General features: G+C 39.9%; 2 protein-coding genes across 13 annotated transcripts in view; one reads left to right on the top strand and one right to left on the bottom strand.

Moving 5' to 3' along the window:
- Positions 1 to 2,880, bottom strand: LOC311262864 (ras-related protein Rab-17-like; the record flags this gene model as incomplete). The annotated part of the gene is made up of 5 exons (XM_084362615.1): positions 1 to 365; positions 609 to 702; positions 800 to 925; positions 1,020 to 1,171; positions 2,700 to 2,880. The coding sequence occupies 5 exons, from the start codon at positions 2,878 to 2,880 to the stop codon at positions 235 to 237; spliced, it is 684 nt and encodes a 227-aa protein (XP_084218741.1). The 3' UTR covers positions 1 to 234.
- Positions 2,881 to 6,442: 3,562 nt separating this feature from the next.
- The window catches only part of lrrfip1a (leucine rich repeat (in FLII) interacting protein 1a), a 46,795-nt gene continuing 32,616 nt past the window's right edge, over positions 6,443 to 20,621 (top strand). For all 12 annotated transcript variants that reach the window (XM_084362454.1, XM_084362456.1, XM_084362455.1 and 9 more), the window contains exon 1: positions 6,443 to 6,992. In XM_084362454.1, coding sequence (XP_084218580.1) covers positions 6,903 to 6,992 — 90 coding nt within the window. In that variant the 5' untranslated portion in view covers positions 6,443 to 6,902. The remainder of the gene's footprint in view (positions 6,993 to 20,621) is intronic.

Below are 20,621 nucleotides of genomic sequence, written 5' to 3' on the forward strand. Positions count from 1 at the left end.
AATGTATGAAAGTAATTGGTATCAGTTCAACATCTGGCACACACACAGAGACTGAGGGAGTTCATCATGAACCACAGAGGAAAGATCAGATCCTTGTTTCATCTCGTTACATGACGTCAAAGCCCAGATTCAGGATCTACAAACCTTTGATTTGATGTTTTGATCCCACGTGTTACCTCCTGCAGCTCTACAACGTTAAAGACGGTCAGAAATGCTTTTTGACAGTCACTGAGGTCAGGGTCCAACTTTGCAGCAGGATGCAAGACGATTGGATGTGTTTCGATGATGCAGATGCACAAACGGTGTCTCCTGCCACTCTGACAGACCTCCCTGCTGCCCTCCGACACACTCGTACACTCTGTGGGCTGAATCAGAGCTCAGTTACCAAACACATCACAGTGATATGAGTTTACACTCTACTGCTCTCTAGTGGTGCATTTCACATGCCTTTTTTCAGACTATATGAATCCAACTTCCCCTCATGAGATCCTAACAGCAACTTCATGGTCTATATCTCAAATCCTCTGTTGGTGGGACAAACACCGTCTTTGAGAAAACTCTGGGAGACTCAACTCAGGCAACACAACAGCTCCAACACCTTCACTTACCTACAGCCAGAAGCAGCTCACTGATTTGTTCCCCTGACAGTGCTGATGTCTCTGTAAAGAATAATCCCTTATCATCGGCCAGATTCTGTCCTTCCTGTATGATGACAGAAAGAAACCAGAGATTGCATATCATAGATTAAAACATACACTATATTTATTGAAGTTGTGGAGGCTGATTTTTGTCTTCCTACCTGTAGTGGGACTTGTCGATCCTTCGCCAGATCTCCCTTGTTGCCCACCAGCCATATGACAGTAGATCCTGGGGCGTAATGTTTCTCGAGCTCTTTAAGCCACACCTGAGCTCTGATAAATGTTTCCTACGAGCATACACAAAGATACACAATAAGATAAGTGTAATGATACAAGATAAGAGAGAAGTAGCTTCCACGTTCAGGTGTCTGTTTCTTTTACCCTATTGCTGATGTCGTAGACCACCAGTGCAGCGTGAGCTCCTCTGTAGTAAAGTGGGGTCACACTGTGGTATTTCTCCTGCCCGGCCGTGTCCCAGATCTCAAAGCGAAGGGTGACGTGGTTCAGATGCACCGCCCGGGCCAGGTAGGCACCTGAGGGAGCAGACGGCACAGAGACACCAGGGAGGGATTAATATGTTCACTGCTGAGTGTTTAGAGACGGTTCTGACTGGGTCATACTTTACTAAATTTGAGAATCAATGGGTCAGAACATGTCAATTAAGTTGCTGATGTTAAACTAATAAATTATACTTTTATCAATCTATGATAAATGACAATATATATTAAATGTCCCATATTATGTTCGCTATTTTATTTTGATTGTCTACTGGAAAATGTTTAAAAAACAGGCCCACATAACCTTCAATGATTCACGAGCAGCCCACTTAGGAAACCCTGGTCGGCCTGTCTATAAACGGGGCGGTCCAAAGTACAAAAACAAGAAGCTCGATACCAACACAGCCCGAGTGACGTCCCTCTCTGCCCAGGACGTCTTTACTCCACCATATCTTTACATAGCAGATAGTTGTTTCCTGACATCTAGGCTAAATCTTTTAATGCAATCTTTTAACTAAGATGATGTGTGATGATGACTGTCTAATAACATGCCGAAATAAATAAATAAATAAATAAATAAATAAAAAATGTTGTGTATTGGCTCTTTAAGGCCCAATCCTGAAAAGCACAACCTGCTCTGATTGGCCAGCTCTCACAGGCCTGAGCAGGTACCAGCAACAGTGTTTCTGTAGCTCTGCAGGTGGTTTTTGCAGCCACAGCTGTGCTGACGACGTTGACTGTACAGTTGTGACATCACAACGTCACAGAAGTCCTGACAGCTCATTTGAAGCCACAGGTTCTGATCACAGGCTGTTCATTTCTCTGTGAAGTAACTGTTTAAACGTTCACAGTATTATTATGCACCAAGATGATATTTACAATCAAAAAGACATGGAAATCACACTTTCTACAACATGGGACCTTTAAAGTTTGACATATTTGGGTTTATTCAGTGTAGTTTCATGATTGTGCGTTATTTAATCTTATTTAAAAGCTTCAGCCAGGAGACATAGCTTAGCATAAGAGACGAGGGAAACAGCTTGCCTGGCTCTTTCCAAAGGTTAAAACATATGCCTACCAGCACAAAACAAAGCGTATTAACATGTTTTATCTTGTTTATTGTATTTTCGTTTTACATAAAGATAAGACAAGTTACGGTTTCGCAAGGGGGTCACTGCTCCCGGCTAAGAAATAGTCCAGCACGTAATTCGCTGTCAAACCACAGCTTGTTGTTATTCGGCTTACGCTTTGATTTTTGTGTGGTTTAAAGATGTTGTTAACAAGAGGAAGTTGTCAGTACTCCTAGGCAGTTTTCCTCCTTTGGATGGAGCCACATTAGTTGTTTTATGCTTCTCATCTTTATGCTAAGCTACAGAAAGCTAAGCATCTCTTGACTGTAGCTTTATATGAACCAGACAGACATGAGAGTGGTGCAGATCTTCTAATTTAACTCTCAGCAAGAAAGCAAATCAGCTAGTTTCAACATGTCAAACTATTCTGCAAAATAAACATTATAATGTAGGCTAACTCCTGCTATCCAACGCCCAGCGTGTCATGAACTCACAGCCTACAGTCGGTGATGCGTTCCTGAACTCATCCTTGACAAATCGCAGTGCCAGACTGGACTTTCCCACTCCAGAGCTTCCCAGGAGCACCATCTTAACCCTGAAGGTCCGAACTGGTCTGCTCAAAGTGTCTCTGTGGAGCTTGGCTCCTCCTGGCACCTGTTGGTGATTTTCCCCCATCAACAGTTCACTTAACTCCAAAAGAGTGAGAGAAAACAGATGGACCGGACAGAAAAAAAAGTCCAAAAGGTCCTTAAGTTCTGAATCTTTGTCCTGTGAAGAAGCAACAGCTAGTCCAAACTGTGCAGAAGAGTGAACACGTCTCTTTGTTGTGAGAGTCCGTGAATGTGCAGCTTCACCTCGTGTTAAAGAAAAATAAAAGTAAAACCAAAGTCCAGTCTAGACTTGTAAAAGGCCAACGACTGAGTCTCACTTCCTTGTATTAAGAGCCATACATGAGCCATAAAGCTCTCCAGCCAATTGAAAGAGAGCAACACATGCACGCTCAACTCTGCGCTCATCACACCTCAGACAGGGTGAGCGGTAAACTGATGGTCACATTAATCGTAAATTACATCTGGGAAGTTTTTAAAGTGTGAAAACAGAAACCAAAAGTGTTGTGGGGTTTTTCTATTTCCTGTCTGCTCAGCAGTTTAAATCTAACAGCTTGTTCAGTTTCTTTTACTGGCACTTTTCTACTCATACAGTCAGTAAAAAAAAAAAAAAGCAAGCTATTTTTAAACCACAGTTGCTTCAGACAGCAGGCTTTTAATATGAATTTCCTGTATCAACACATACTGTATGCTGTCTGATAAGAAAAGTCGTGTACGCCTTTAGAAATGAGAAACAGAGACATCCTCTTTCTTTATATCAAAAGCCACACAGTGATTCTGCATCATGTTTACTTCCTGTGTGTCTCCTTACTGTACATGACGCTGCATCAACACAGGAGGGCAGCATTGCATTTATTAACAGCTCGTGGTAATAATAAAGTGTCAGCCTCACATGTGGTCGTGAGTTTTCTGTGAACTTTTGCCACATTTGAATGTTTAATAGCTATAAAACTACATCTGGCCCCATAAGCACCACAGACACAAAATGAAATCATCGTTAAATAATAAAAACGATATCCTTTTATACACATAATGGGAATATAACTGTGTGTAACTGTATTTGTTCATCAGAAATCATCCAAAGCATTAAAATTACAAACCACATTAAGATTGATCAGATATATAAAAATTAGAAAATATAAGGTAATGTAGTAGAAATGCACCCTTACTACACTCCAAAGAAAAAGTTTTTCTATCATGTTGAATCGATGTGAACAAAATAAATAACTTAGTCTGATTAAATTAAATCAACGCAGACTTAATTACAAAAACCTCATGAATATATTCAGTTATTACGTATAAAGAAAGGGGAAACATGAACAAAATGTGTTTTTCAGATGTTTTACATAAAAGTAATGCATTTCAAATTATTCTGTCTAGTTATCTCATTTATGCAAATTGACTTGAAATGATAGTAACACTTTGCATTAAAAGTGACACTTTACATTGAACTTATGTAGCAGAATTATATGTAAATTACATGTTATTAAAATACTTAAAGTCACAGTTTAAGGCAAGTAGTATTTCTTGATTGTGTTCATCTTATGCCTCAGTTTGCGAGTGTAACACCTCTGCACCATCAGCCTTTTACTCCTGCAAAGTAATTAAGGGACTTATAAAAGTTATTAATAGCCTAAATAAGACAATAATACACAATAAACTTTAAAGGTACTATATGTAAGAATTGTCCACCTGTCTAATTCAAACTCAAAACACACTTCAAATATAAATAAATGCACATTTCCTCCCCTTTTTTCAACAAACAGCTAAATTAGCAAACATGTTAAATATGTCAGTAACGTTCCTGACAGTTTGTAGCGTAAGCTATCGCTAAAAAGCTAATATGAGCAGCTGCTTACTCACTGAGTACAGCATCAAACGTCATCCCTTCTTTCAGATCACTTTTAAATGTGTGAAAGTAAAAATCTTACATATAGCTCCTTTAATTAAACTTAATGTGTATCAAATCCCTTGTCATAAAAATAACAATATGACATTAGATTTCAGATGGAGGATCTACAATTAGCACAGGGAAAAGTTTTATACAGTATTGTCGTTACAAATGATTCATCAGTGATGCCACAGGTTATAAAAAGGATCAAGTGAGGTCACCGTCAATTATCCAGACACATTATACTGGACCAGTACACCGAGAGTCTGTGATCTGCATTGTGCTCATTCAGACTGAGCTCTTGTCTATCTCTTTAAGACAGTCCAGACTGTTTTTAGAGCTGGCTGGTCATCATTAAAAATAGCAGAGGGGTGTGAGAGAGTGCGATAGCCTGAGCAGGAGCTGTGCTTTCTGACTGAAACTGAACACTGAACATGTATGGAGACCTCAGCCAGAGGTTGGTGCTGCGTTCAGGGGCTCTGCGTAAACTCCAGACTCTAAATAGTGTCATAGGAAAACTTTGTTTAAGAAGGGTTAGTACTGTACTTATTTTTAAATACTTGCAGGCTACTTCGCTTGGATATTACACCTCTACTCCACTACATTTCAGAAAAATACTCTTCTGTACTATACCGCTTTTTACCTTCTACAACTATTTGACAACTTTAGTTACCAGCTACTTACACATTAAGATTTTTCCAAACAAAAATATAGAAGTGCTTATAAAATCTGATGTTTTTTAGTGCCCAACAGTGAATGAAAGTAAAGCTGAAATGATTAGTTGATTAATCAATTGACAGACTTAAAATTAATTGGTAACTATTTTGATAATCATTTGTCATTTTTCATGCAAACACATTTCCTGGTTCCTGCTTCTCAGTGTGAAGAGTTACTGTTTGAACATTGTGAAGGTGTCACTTTGTCTTCAGGGTTATTGTGACAGCAATGCTGCTTTGACATTAATACATGAGTAATAATTATGTAACAATAATCTATATAACCATATACAGTGGACTGTGAACAGTCACAGAGGACATTTTCTACATTTTGTACCTTTACTTTTAATACTGAAAGCACATTGTCCTGATTATACTATATATTTTCAGTGCAGGACTTTTACATTGAGTATTTCCACATTGTTGTATTTGTACTTTTTTAATGGCTCTAAACTTCCTCTACTGATCTGAGCTCTCAAAATGGGGTCAGGGGACACCCAGGGGTGTCGGGGGGATCCAAGCGTCCAACAGATAGAAATATAGGTAAACTTACACTTTATTTTAACTTCAGAGTTATTCGTCATGTTTTATTTTGGTTGACTTCTAGTTTAATCTTATTTAAAGCAGCCCTGTGGTCTAATATATGTCAGTTTAGAGGTCCTTGCTGTGAAATAGGTTGAGAACCACTGGCCTTTAAGGGGCGCTTACCTTATTTTTTCCTAAACTGAATAAACGAGCTGTTCTCAGGAAAATAATGTCCCATGAACACTGTTTGAAACTAGAAAGGTGGCAGGGTCCGCCAAATATAAACAAAGTAAAAGAGTATGAAATTGTGTTGTCCTTTAAGGCCAGTTTGTTTATTCAGTTTATTCAGTCATGAAAGCAAAGGGAAAAAAAAGTTTTCTTCCCCAAAACTACATAATGCACCTTTAATGACCAGAGTATCTGATGTAAACCAAAGTTCCGACACCCCGTGAATGCGTCCTGAATGAGTACAGTCTTTGAAGTTGGTGCGCGTCAGTGACAGCAGGTCTGCTGCTGAGAGTGCGACCGTTGGTGGAGTTTAACCGCCGCTAGCTTAACATAAAACACATTTTAATAACGATCCTCTCGGTTTAATTCACGTCAACTCTTTAAATGTCGCGCGTTTGTTTCATTTAAACGGACGGACTGAAGCGAAGCTGTAGTGAGTTGAACGGTCCCGGACAGTAAACGCATCAGAAGCGCACGTGGGGGCAGGAGCCGACAGCCACCAACAGCTCCGCCGCGAGCGTCGTTAGAGACAGACAGGAAGGAGAAGGAGACGTGGTGACAGAGGAGCGGAGACAATGAGCCCCCGCTTCATTTCGTCCCCTCGTCGTTCACTTTAAACCTTTCCACCGACACATGAGAGGAGCCGCTAGCTAGCCGCCGTCCCGCTCCACGTCTGGATTATTAACCGCCGCCGGACCGCGAGTGACTTTATCTGCAGTTGGAGGAAACATGGGGACTCAGGGCACAGGACGGAAGAGATCCACCAAGAAGGAGAGGTCGACGGCGGAGGACGATGCCCTCAATCTCATAGCGAGAGAGGTGAGTGGAGAGTCTGTGAAACGTTGAATAAAATCATTTCTTCACCCCCGAAAACTTCATCTTGAGCCGCTGTGACCCCCAAAAACCTACATACTGACAGATGTGTTGCTAAAGAGGCTAACATTTACTGAGACACATTCACCAGATTTGTCAATATTCACGTCCAAACTGTATAATTCATCCAGAATTTCACACTCTAATGGAAAAATAAGTACACAGACAGAAATAGCTCACCACTTTACCCAAATGAACCACATTTTATCACTTCCTTTTAAATGTACAAACTTTTTGAGACTCTCTAAGGCAAGAAATCACATTACAGGCATTAGTGTCCTTTTTCCAAAGTATACCCAACATTTTTAAATTGATTTCTACCTTCCTTTTATGTCAATTCAGTATGAAAATGATGTTCAAATGTTCATATGATCTATACAGTAGAGTTTGGCAACATGGCTTAAAGTAATATTAACTGACCGATATACAGATTTGGGGTCAGTACCGATATTATTTATCTGATGTCGATATATGGGCCAGTATACACAAAGCTTTTGCAGTGATCCCTCAAATGTGACCTAAAACACAAAACATGTTACGGAGGCAGAATATTTAACAGTTGTACAATAAATTTTATTGTCTAAAATGACACTGAAACGGTAAACTTCACCTGGAAATTCAATATTTATGAATCAACCTGAGCATTGTTTTCTGCACCGAGTTCTTCAAAACCAAAAAGATTTCATATCGGCTGCTATCGACAACATAAACGCCGATACCGATATATCTGTGATGGGCCAATATCGGCTGATAATCATTCATCATTGGGCAATACTGTGGCAATATTGTATTGTAACAAAATATTAACACAATGCTAATTGTTGATCAATAATCTTTAGTAGCGTGGATATAACACGCTGGTATGAGCATCGCTTTAATGTGATGCAGCCTTTAAAACCAGAAAAAAATGTCCAAAATCTAGGACGATGTATAGTCTCATATCATGATAACAATAGAATGTTGATTTATTGCCCAGCCCTAATAAACAGTTGGTAAAATGAGTAATTACTTCCTGGTGACATAGTTGCAGGCAAGCTGTGTCTAAGGTTGGTCCATTCAGTCCAAGACCTGAGAGGTGGCGTGTAGGAAAGCATTAGATTCACAAGGTACATGGGACAGACACATAATTGATACAGATTAGAAGGGTCCTTTTAAGTAAAGGACAATCGAAATTACATAACCGTCACAAACAATTACATTGATAAGTTATAAATTGTGCAGAGACAATAACTTGAACTGCAGGTTTGATAGCTGCAGGGATGTTTGTCATCTCAGTGTGATGACTCAGCTGGACAATATCCTGTATCCAAGGTGTTCAAGACAGGGCCACCATGTGCTCTGCTTCTTGTTAAACTGGTCAGTCTAACCAAACAGTACGACAAAGTTGTAACGTTTGCTCTTTTTAAATTCTTGTAATTATAATCTGCGTGTCGGCCTGTTGCGTTAATTACATTATCAAAGTATATATTTAGTGGTACTGTATCCACTGTATAATTATCGATATATGGACATGACCCAACGAACAAAAAATAGGTTGGCAGTATATTACATGTTGAGGAGTGAAACTATTCCTCTGTAACAATGGTTAATATTTATTTAAGTGAAATTTTTGTTAACGGTGCTCAAGAGTCCATTTAATTTATTGTTTTGGTTGTGGGATTTAATTTAATTTTGATTTAATCTAAACATTTCTTTCACAGTCCGAATCCATTGTGGAAATATTAAGAATTAAAAATTTGCTCCTTGGAAGAGTGTAATTGTATTATTGGGCTGTTACATTATAATTTTATTAGTGGCATAAAATGGTCTTGAAATGACTACAATTTCATAACCTAAATTATTTCTGGTACAATATATTGTCCAACCAAAGCAGTCATTGTAACACGCCTGACTGTATCTAATACAGTCCTGTGGCAGCTCTGCTTTCTGTAACCGCCAGCTTATTAAAATGGCTCACAGTACCAAAGAATAAGCCTTCGCGTACTGACCTGCAGGGATTGTTGGGCTCCCCCTCAATAATGCAAGAGTGGAGCTGGCAGCAGTCACACGTAGTTGTTTCTTACAGGTGCTGAAGTCGTGTTGTGACAGGTTTACACTGTTTAAAGGCTCCTAATCTCTTTATGATGATGAGTCTAGTGTGGGATAAATGAATGTTTTATGGCAGGAATAATGCCCAGTGTGTCTTCAGGACTTAAGTCTCCCTGTTTGAAGTGTGATTCCCTGCATGCTCTGGGTCTGAACTGGTGCCTTTGAGGTGTGAAACAGGCTGAGAATCAATATTTGAGTGTAACATCAAAGGAAAATGCCAAGAATGGAGGAAAAACAAAGAAAAGCCAGATATTTATTGTTCTGAAGCAGCGTTTGGGATGTTTCTTTGAGGATATTATCTGTGTTAATCGTGGAAATACTCCACAATGAACGTTAAGTGTTGCCTAAAATACATTTCCAAGTTAATCAATGTGGATCTTAGTCTCGAGTCTTTCCCTCATTGAGGTGTTGAGCATCAAAACCTGAACGTCGTCCCCATAGTGTGATGATGATTTGGGGCAGCTCTGACACACTAGCAGTTGGGAGGAAGTCGAGTCTGTGCTAACCCAACCCGGATGTTTCAGCAAATTTGCATGTCACCGTTAACTGACAAACACACACCCCATTGTCATCACTCTCTAGCTGTGAATAGCCTTGGTACCAATGTCAGGCCTGCGGAGGTTTGACTGTTTGACTGTTATCTTCTCTTAACTGCTTAGCTGACTATTGACTCTGCAGTAATGTATCTGAGGTTGCACATTCCTGTAGCTGGAAATCTTGTTGTAGTCTATTTGCGGTGGCAGCAATGTTCCTGCAGTTTGTCAGAGCTTAAGTTCGCAGCAGCAGATACACCGTATCTAAGCAGGAGGTTCTCTGATGACTGACTGATCTGTCACTTGTGGTAGTGAGCAACAGCTCCAGCAGTAACACAGTAATTGTGGCCTGTTTTCTGTCACATCTGTACAGCGATGAGAGAGTCTGGGCCTTTAAGTAGCGGAGGGGGTCACGTACCTCACTGGCAGTCCTCTGACAGGACGGTATGTCAGCCCTGATGAGTTGGCCCGTTCTGCAAAAGAGTTTTAAAAATAGACGCTCCTGAAAGATCAGCTGTTGCTGCACCCCAGTTTTAGATTGAGTCTGGGGGTGGGGGATGGGGAAGGGAGGAGGGGTGTGGCGGACCAAATGGCCATCCCACCAGCATGGAAACATGGAAACAGTAATTTACTTTGGCACAGACTTTGTCTGGGGAGTCAGGGAGTTTAAGCTGCTGTTTTTAGTCGCTGTACATTTCTCCTCTCCTCTCCTCTTAGTATCACAGGTCTCAGATAAACTGTCAATAAACCTCACTTATCTTGGACCAAATGGCAGAAGACCACACAGCCAGAACTATCAAGAAGAAATGTCAGCATGGACTACCAGAGTGTTCGTAATTCTGTACTTTATGGAGTTTCTTCCCTGCTGATGTCAAACAGTTTAAATCCAGTTGTAAACATGAATTTGTAGCATGCTTTCAGCTCACTATAGCGGACCTGGGCCGGGCCTGGACTGTATTTAAACTGTTCTTTACTCAGATTCTTTAGGCTGGAAAATATTTATGAATAGATGTCTCAGAAATCATTTCTTTTAATGAAGGCAGGCTTTTGATAGAGTTCATCTGACCTACTCTGCACCATCATATAAATCACCAATCCAGGAATTTCAACATATCACTCCACGGTGTTAAATCCAGTCCTCTTTAGGTAGTTAGGGATATCATTTACAGTCCGATCTTACAAAGAATTAATCATACTGTACATATTAAGTTACACTGTAGAACAAAACAATGAGTAAAGGGGTAATATATCAAGCAAGGACATGAGCTCTTAAGAGCTTTTAGCCAAATGATCTAATTCAGAGATAAAGTAGTAGCAGCATTGTGTGGTGTGTGTGATTTGAATATTATTTAAGGCCCCTGCACATCCTCATAAGTGTTTGAGTTATCCTGTCTGAGTAAACTAAGCTAGGAAACACATGAGGTAACCACACTTCATGAACTAAGCTAATACGAACGCTAAAAGTATGATAGGATCTTTTTCAAATAAGATGTTTTGACATGTCACAGTAGAAACATCACAGATTTTAATGATAAATTAAATGATGGCTAAGTTCCATCTAGCTGCTTCCTACTATAACATGACAAAAGGTCCACAGGCCTGTATGACAAAGGCCTAGACTGACTTAAGACCACCTGTGTGGGCTTATCATGGGTGTGCAGGGTCGTTAAACTTGTGTAGTAACAGCCCATCAGCAGCAGCCTCGGCCTACACCACTGATAAAACAAAACCACCATCAGTTGTGATTTTCAGTGAATGACTGCCTCTGTTACACTGTTCTGAATTGCAAATGAATTCAGTGATTCAGTGAAATACATTAGAGACTTGTAGCTTATTGTGGCTGTTAGCCATCTTAGCAGTGTGACTTAAAGGATGGCAATGTCCATCTGTGGTTGGTTGGTTCATTCTACCACTTTGATCCATACTGAAATATCTCAACAATTAATAGATGGATTTTAGTGAAATGTGCCCATGGTAATCAGAGGATATATAATACTTGCCTGGTGAGGCCCTGACTCTTCCTTTAGCGCCACCATGAGGTTGACATTTGTGGTTTTTAGTGTAATGCCTCAACTATTGGACAGATTTCCTTGGATTTTGGTACAGAAATTCATTTTCCCCTCAGGTTGAACTGTAATGATTAAATGTGATAAATGATTAAATAATATGCTTGACTTATTTTGTTTGTAGGCATTAGCAAATATTAGCATGTTAATATTTGACCTATTAAACATCAATATATTAGCATTCACATTGTGAGCATGAGAGTGCGTAGGTACATTCTTTCAGTCTGTGCTTAAACACAGTACAGTTACATGGCTTTAGTCTTTGAGTCATGTTACCAATATCAACAAGATGCATCTGCAGGGAACCAGCAGCAGGTTAAAGCTAACAGTATCGTCCAAAAACTGGAAGAAAGCCTCAACAAGTAGCGTTTGCCAGTACTTCTAAATAAATGGTCAGGTGCTTTTGACAGCTTGAATATTTAACATAAAGTAAGTAAAGCTCCTGTGGGCTGTTTACATTGTTCAAGTGCACACTCTGCCTGCTTTTCTAACAGTCAGTCACTTTCATTGCTTGTTTGCTTCTCTTTTTGTCTGTTCATGTTTGTTGAACCAGTGAGCTGAGGCAATTACCCAGATGAGCAGGAGGCCAACTGCAACTTTTGGTTTTGTTATTTACCAACCAGTTAATCATAAATCTCCGAGGACAAGAGGACACTTTGGTAAAAAGGATTCATCAAATCCCCACATGCTAGATCTCAATTTTTGGGGGGTTTATTTCATTATGATTTTGTTCCTCTGTACATCAGTCCATCACAGATACATGTGTGCATTTGTGCCTTTTTATTAGAAGTGTCTATAATACAGTTTATTTCATAGACCCACAAGTATTTCCTATTTTCTACATCTTTGGTTTTACACTCATATGGCTGCATGTGTTTTTATAATGAATGAAATCTTCAGGCGGTGTGCAATAATGAAAAAGATTGTTTTGGTTTGAGTGGAGATAATTTATGTAGTATAAAAGTAAAATGAAATAATGGAAACACATCACATTTCTTTACTAAATGCTCAGTAGATGTCTTCATGTCTACATTTCTGGGTGTGACGGCTTCTGTAAACCACAATTATGTAGCTGCAAGTAATGAGAGAGAGCATTAAACCTAAACAAACAACTGGGATATGATGGTAAGCCCCCTAACCAGCAAATAATCTCGCAGTTTAAAACTAACACTGCTTGCAACCTTAAACCATCTTTAGCATATCTGCCAGCTTATGTCTAGTGTGCAAGGTATATTTACAACCAAACAGTCATATCAGTTGAAGAGATTGTTGCTTGGTGCCAGCTGACATTGACTCAACAAAGTCACAGTAATGATAACCGTCCTGGAATCTGGCCCGAGGCAAACTCTCATTTTCTTGAAGCTTCTGGTAATGATTGTGTCCCAGTTTGAATCACACCCAACGATCACATCCTGAGTAATGAGTCAAAGTGTAAATCTAGCACAGTTTGTTCATGAGCAGATGCTCGGCTTGTGAATGTTGTTGAATTTAACTTGACAGCACCCTTGATAAATATTGACGTGTAGCTGAGGAGTTATGTTCCTAAATGCCTCCCATGTGTCGGAAAGTCATAACAAGTGATAATATTCTCAAAAGTACAAGATTACAGTCAAGGTTATTTACCACTCACACACACTCCTCTTCACGAAGAATACAGCCAGTCACACTGCAGTATAGTAGATATGGAGCAGCGTCAGACTGTTTATAGTAACATCACATGTTGGTCAGTACACAGACACATAGTCTTAGATTAGATTATAGATCTGATCCAGTCATTTTTGATTGATTAGTCTATAAACAGTTTTTGTGTGCTCCAGTGCACTAGTGTAACCGCTTCGAAACAGCTGAGCCAGTCAGCGTGACACATGGTGACAACGGCGACACAAACAGAAAGATGAATCTCCAGGAAATCATGTACTTGTCTGGATGGTGCAGATGGGGCTTGATGTGAACACACAGGATGGATGTGGTGTGGGTTTTTAATCCATTTTTGCGATGATAATGAATCCTAAAAAATGATTTTAAGAAATGCAGCAGGGTTAGCATCGTCATACATTTCAAGAGTAAAACATGCAACTCCACTTTTGAGAAAAATACATTTTGAAAGGAGGCAGTGGCACACAGGAGTGACGAGCTGCCTTATCTGGCATCTCCTGCATAAACAACACAATAACAAGTTATAACTGATCAGTCTGATGTGTACAGAGTTATTCTGGAGCAGCCTGGTGTTATTGGCACATGATTTAATGAAGGTAAACAGACGTGCAGTCATTTATAATTACCAAAGACATTTAAAATGTTTACATAAGATATAATGGTGCAGCCTTTTCAATTGACGTTTTTAGCATTTTAATGATAAACTGAATCAGTTTTGGTTCAAGGAATCACAGTAATATCAAAAGGATATACTGTATGCAGTTATTTGATGTCGTCATCATCATACAGGTTGACAAATATTTTATAAAAAAAATAAAATAAATCATCATTAAGGTGTTTTATTGAGGTGAACAACATAGAAGGTAGATATTTAAACTGGTCTAGTGTATAACCCTGCCGTTATTTGCTCTTAAATACAATTTAATAATCATTGTACTTGGTTTAAAGGTCGAAGAAGCTCTGACTTTGTTTGTATTTCTCATTTTGTGTGCTGGCTGCTGACTTTCACAATATATACATACTGATGTTATGCCATTCCTGGATCCTTGCCAGTAGTGTAGTTAAAAATGTTGTGTTTGTTCTATCATGGCTCTAGAGGAAAGGCCATGAGGCAAGAGGGGCCTTTGGAGCAAGAATGTGCTCAGCTTATATTTACAAGTAGAAATTTGTGTTGATCACCTGAAATATTAAAATGTAATGGGATAACATATGATCAAAATCTCAGTTAATCTAGAAATTTTGGTTTATGACCAATACACCTGCCAAAGAAAGTACCTCCCCTTTCCCCCTTTTTGTGTTTAGTGCTAATTAACACATGTTAGCATGCCAAACTAAGATGGTGAACATGGTGGACACGTCTGCTAAAGATGAGCATGTCAGTGTTGTCATTGGGAGCATGTTAGCATGCTGATGTTAGCATAGTACAGCCTCCCAGAGCTGCGAGTCGACACTTAGTCCTGGTGTGACTTAAATCTGACTCAAGTTTAGATCTCAATGTGTGCAGCTCTGCCAGTTGTTGAGATTTTGTCCAGGACCAAAGCATTAAAATCAACTGACAGACCAGCCGATATCACCATCCTGATAGACCCCACTGTTAGCAGGGTATCATAAACTTAATTGAGGCTCAAGTGTTTTTTAGGTTGCAGTGCATTCACACCTCTGCAAATGGTTTCTTTTTAATAGGGCTGCGGTGTCTATGTTGAAACCTGTTAGACGGTGTTGATATTATGAGCCAGAACTGGCCTTTCACACATATGGTATCTGAATTTCTCAGAATTAGCTCCACAGACAGTAGAAGCATGTAAGAGGGTAACATTTATTATATACCAGAAGAAAAATTGTTTGCTGAAATATTGCCCCTGCAAAATCAGCTAAATTATAAGATTGCTGGTGTGTGTAGCCCCAGTTTTTTTGCATTAATCCTCCGTTGGTGTTGCTCAGTCAGCAACAGCTCCTCCGGGTTCTGCTGATAGTCTGTTTTGTCACGCTAGTTTGAGGAGACGATCTAAACTGGGGATTAAGTCGCCGGGTTTGCACTGGGTGACTGTCAGAAGCTCAGTGAGGCGTTGAAGAGTATTGAGTATTTAGAGTGGATTAGTCTGGAGCTTGACGGCGAGGAAGGGGAAGCCCACCACACAATCCCCTTTTCATTCTAAAAGTCATCTGGGGAAGGAGCCAGAAAGCCACAGCCCCTCGTGAAGACATAGCTGAGTTAATCTTTAGTGATGGGGACAAGCAGCACACATTTACACAATGACAGCCAAAAATTCCAACAGAATAAACAGTGACGTTTTGTAACTCATATTCATTAAGATGTTTGAATGTTCTCACTTCTAAACACGACATTTAGGTGAATCAACCCGCTGTGCCACCCAGCATGTGTCCGGAACAGATTGACATTTTCCAGTGAACACCCATTATGCCATGAAGCACTTAAACAAACATTAATGCTCCAAACAATTACTCGTGCATTTCCTGATATGTGTATATACACAAGCGACTGGCTTCAGTTCAGCTTGGCTCGCCCGACTCGCGTCTCCTTAAAAGGAAGTGGCTCTGTGTGTGTTGGCTTCCTCTTGATGACATCATCACACGCACAGCCCATGCAGATTGTTATCACAAACTCCTTCCTGTTTATTCACCATGGCCGAGTTTCTTCCAAAGCTTAGGGAACAGTGGGGGGTGGGGCACAGTGGGAACTGACTGCAGGTGTTACAGTTGATCAGATCAGGTACACTGAGAGTGGTGCTGCACTGATAAACCAAGCAGCGATGATGCTACAAGCAGGTAGGACCAAAATAAGACAGATGGTCAAACACAAGTTTAACCGCTTCCTGACAGAAATATGTTCCCGTGTGATGAAAGCAGCAATGAACCAACGCTGCTGACACCCTCAAACAAAATGCTGCTGTAAACATCCTTTAATACTTCGTAGCTAGTTGAGTTTTTTCTTTTCTGTGGGCTAATGTTACAATAGTGACCCTTCATTTCACTTGTCCTAACACTTAGGTCTCTGTTCTCTCAGCCTGAGGGATGCAGCCCATTTGAGAAGCAACAATTAAAATGCAGTTCAGGCACAGTGATACCACACAACAGGCTATATACCAGCAATATGGACATGTTAGAGGATGATATTCAGGTCTCTTAGGGCACTGACGTTGGTGAACTTCTCTGGCCCTAGTTTTTGTGTTATATCCTACTATATCGTTGGCACTAGTCCTTGGCACCTACTTGTTTGGCTGACTGAATGTGTAGAATTGAAGATGGAGCCTGTCTGTGAGAGAAATCAGTTTGATTGGCTGTTCAGCTAGGTGAATTTGTGCACTTGAGCTTGCTTTATTTTTGCCTCTGCCTCTTCCTATCTTCTCCCAAATAAAGACTTACAATTCTCTTGATTAGAAGAGGCTATGGTCTTGAGAGTGGTGTGAAAATGGTAGGTAAACATTGTGTCATCATGAGAATGGTTTGTATAACTGTAGGATAGTCTTTCCGACTTGTGCAACGACGCAACAGTCGGCCTTTGTCACCGCTAGTTCTTTGTTGTCGGCACGCATAGAGAATAGAATATAACAATTCTCCCTATCATACCAAGGTCCATAACATTACACAACATTAGTCTGGTTGCTTTCATCCAAAGTGCTCTCAATAATTAGAAGAGCTATATGCGATCTAAAGTTGGAAAGTGAGACTTTCCCAATTAACAGCTGAAAGCATGTTCACAGCTTGAGCTGCAGTGCAAGCTTTCATTTAATAAGAATGAGCTAGAAGTGTGAGCATGGGGTGTTGAGGAGTCGTCTGAAAAGTTGGGAGTTTATTCCATCACTGTGAGGCCAGGAAAGAATAGAGCCATGACCAAGATGAGCATCCACAAGGTCTTCAGAGTGACGGTGTTGGGCAGAAGGTGGGGTTAGGGTTTGACTACAACTCTGAGGTAGGAGGGAGCAATCCCTGTCACTGCCCTGTAGTCCTGAACTGGATGTGAGCTGCTACACGGAGCCAGTGTAGTGAACCTGTGGGGAAAGATGACTGGAGCACTCCCGTGACAAGTAAATAATTAAAATCTGTGGCATTCCCCCTGAAGTCACAACCTGTCACTGTCCCCTTTACTAAACCTGTTTAGTGTGCCCGTGAGCAAGGCATGCAACTCCTCCCTTACTCGGGTGTCAGCGCCCAGAGGCAAGAAGTAAACAGCATTTGTTTGAATGTAGCATGAAGAAATAAATCTTGTGGAAATAAACATGTCAAAGAAATTCCTCTCTGCAGCTGATCTCCTGTTATTCACTGCCGTGCTCACAGAGCTGCATTGTGTAACTTCCCGTGAGGTATTGCTTACTCCCATCATGCTTCAGTCGCAGTGAGAGTTGCAACATAAACTCTTGGTGCCTGAAGCATGATGTTCAAGGCACAAGAAACTTTCTATTGCTTCCATGAGGAAAAACAAGCAGGGCCCCACAGTGGACAACCAATTGGAAACATGTGGGTAACCTCAACCAAAATATCTCAAGTGATGGTCGTATACAGTACCAGACAGTGTTGTTGTGGTGGGACCCACAGCTTCTTGAGAAGAACAGTCCAGTAGCATGTTTGTTGACTGAATGGTTGAGGGCTTATCTATAATCCAGTGTCTTGATTGTGAATAACGTTAATGGGCTGGACATGAAACACTTTGTTGTTACGGGGAAAACTGTTTTGACACCGCAATCTAGTTTTGCTGGTTACATTACATTTCTTCACTGTTCAAACCCAGCTGCCGCCATTGTTTTATTTTTAGAAATGTAGAAATGTTTGTTTATACTCCTGGCCTGACGTAGCCTCACATACTTAGCTGAGCTGCTAACCAGTTTGTTTGCAGTGCTGAGAGCTCTACAGCTGTTCAGTGTGTTTGTGGTGCGGCCTGAGGTTTAGTTGCATGGCTGAGTGAAGGAGGCAGGAAGGAGTGTTTGTTTGAGTAACCAGCAGTTGAAGGTGTTTCATGAATGTGACGAGGAGGATGAGTCTGTATTGATCTGTGTGGATCTCTATGATCACTGCGGCCTCAGTACACATACAGTATATCTTAAACTTCATATAATACGTCAGGAAAATGTGGTGGGTGTTCAAATATTAGGTGCATTTTTTTGTAATACTGACGTCTATGCCATTGTTCAACTTTTCGCATTTGTATTTGTAAAGATCAACAGATCATTCATTTTATGCCCTTACAGCTATCATTTACATTTTCAAACTATTATATAAAAAGATATATACCACAGTGTCCTTACACAAAATCCAGAACTTTTCACAGTTCATGTCATGGATTTTCTCAAAAGAAAATCATGCTTAAACTTTTATTAAATTCATGGGACCTGGCAAAATCCTAAAGCTGTAATACAAATATTTTTTAAGTCATGAATTTCTAGAGTTTGGGCCTCTGAGTGTTGATATTCATTGCATTGATAAAAACAATTCAAAGATGTTATATTACCCTTTCATCATTTAGAAATCTATGAAGGGATTTGTATGCCTTGAGTTTCTTCTTGTTTTCTTTTCCTCAAGGTAAATAAAGATGTCCATTAACTATCCCTTGGGACATTTCCTTGGACCCTTGACCCAACCCATAACGAGTATGGTCAGCAAACCTTGTTCCATTTCTAATGGTTAGCTTTTTGAGGTTAAGACAGCCTGTCCTCTGCTGGCAAACCATTAAAATAATTGTTGAAGCTGTCCGTATCATCCATATTGTTGATCCTGACACACCTGACACTGTTGAGCTGCCCTACACTTCAGCTCTTTTAAAGATCTAAAAATATTCACACTAGTTGTATGTTTAATTATTAAATACCTCTTTATATATGTACAGTATGTTGGTTTCCACTAATTGAAGCCTCAGCCCCAGGACCACTCGATAAAGTTCAACAGTTTACTTCAACAAAAGAAAACATGGTACAGAAAATTGTCCATTCCAAAAGTTATTAATGACTAAAGCACAAATTGTTCCACCGCTAGAGGTCAAAAACTGTCTGGCTCCACTCTCTGCCTGGCTGCACGGGGGGTAACCACCTGGGAAACGAAACTATTCTCACCAGACTTTCAAAATAAAACAGCGCAGTTACTAGGAACTGATAATTATAGATACCTACAGTACTTCCAAAATATTACAAATGCAATATAAGTGAGATTTTACACATTTTTATGAACTATCTATAGGATATCAACGTGCAAAATTATATATATATTATTTCCACTTGCTTCTTAATGCCTGTAAATTTCTGTTACACAAATGAACTTAAATTATTAAATGTAAATAACTGAAACATCAAATAGACATTTTGCGTTTAAGCTCCTACACAGTAGTTTCTCTGGTCTGTAGCTTTCTTTGTGAGCATACATTGAATCATTTTTTGCAACATTTTATAAGGAATTGGAAACAAAGGCTTAATTTATCGTTTCTGCTCCTTGTGCGACTAAGACTTCCGTTCAGTTGACTCATGTCTGTGGCTACAGTGTAAGCAGAGTGTTTTAGCAGCCACTCCCTTTTAGGCAACATCTGGGAGGTTTATAAGGTTTTGAAAAGAGGAAGGAAACTTTTTTTTTTTTTTCTTTACAGCTAGTCATCATCATAACCCTTAACTTAATACTGAATACTGTGGTCCCACCTCATTTTAAACACAGAAATCAGAGCTATTTCTGTATGCTCTCTTTGTCCAGCCTGTCAGCACTCGGCGTCATTAAAATACCCGTCCATTTTGGTTGCTGACGACTGGCATTCAGGGCGTGGGAATTCAGCTCGCTGGTAACAGAGTCAGACCAGGCTGGCATTTAGTTCTGGTGTCTTTTTGAAGCCACACTGCCCTTAGAGATTGTCAGTAGACTCAAGGGATCAGACTGACAGAAGCCAGCTCTGTCCTTTGTGCTCACCTCAGTGTGTTGCACACACTATTTAGGCCTGAAAAGTTCAATTTAAAACCACTATGTGTAGATTTTTGTATGTTTTTAATAATTGTGGCAAGATAAAATTTTGTTCGCAGGTAATTTTAAGGAAGCTAAAGCATTGTCTTTGCGTTTTTGCCTCATAGCTCTTGATGATAAAGCTGCAAAGTCAAGACTCGGAGGAAGGAGAACATTAACTGTGTTAAATAATCAGGCTTTACACAATATGTTAAACTCTTTTTTCCCCTTTTTCTCAGCATTTAAACCATTTCAGAAGTTATGTCAAAGTGACACATCATGTTACAGAATCCGTTTTTGTAATG

The sequence above is a fragment of the Pagrus pagrus genome, assembly GCF_965226575.1.
Source record: "Pagrus pagrus genome assembly, chromosome: 9".
Taxonomy (NCBI): Eukaryota; Metazoa; Chordata; class Actinopteri; order Spariformes; family Sparidae; genus Pagrus; species Pagrus pagrus.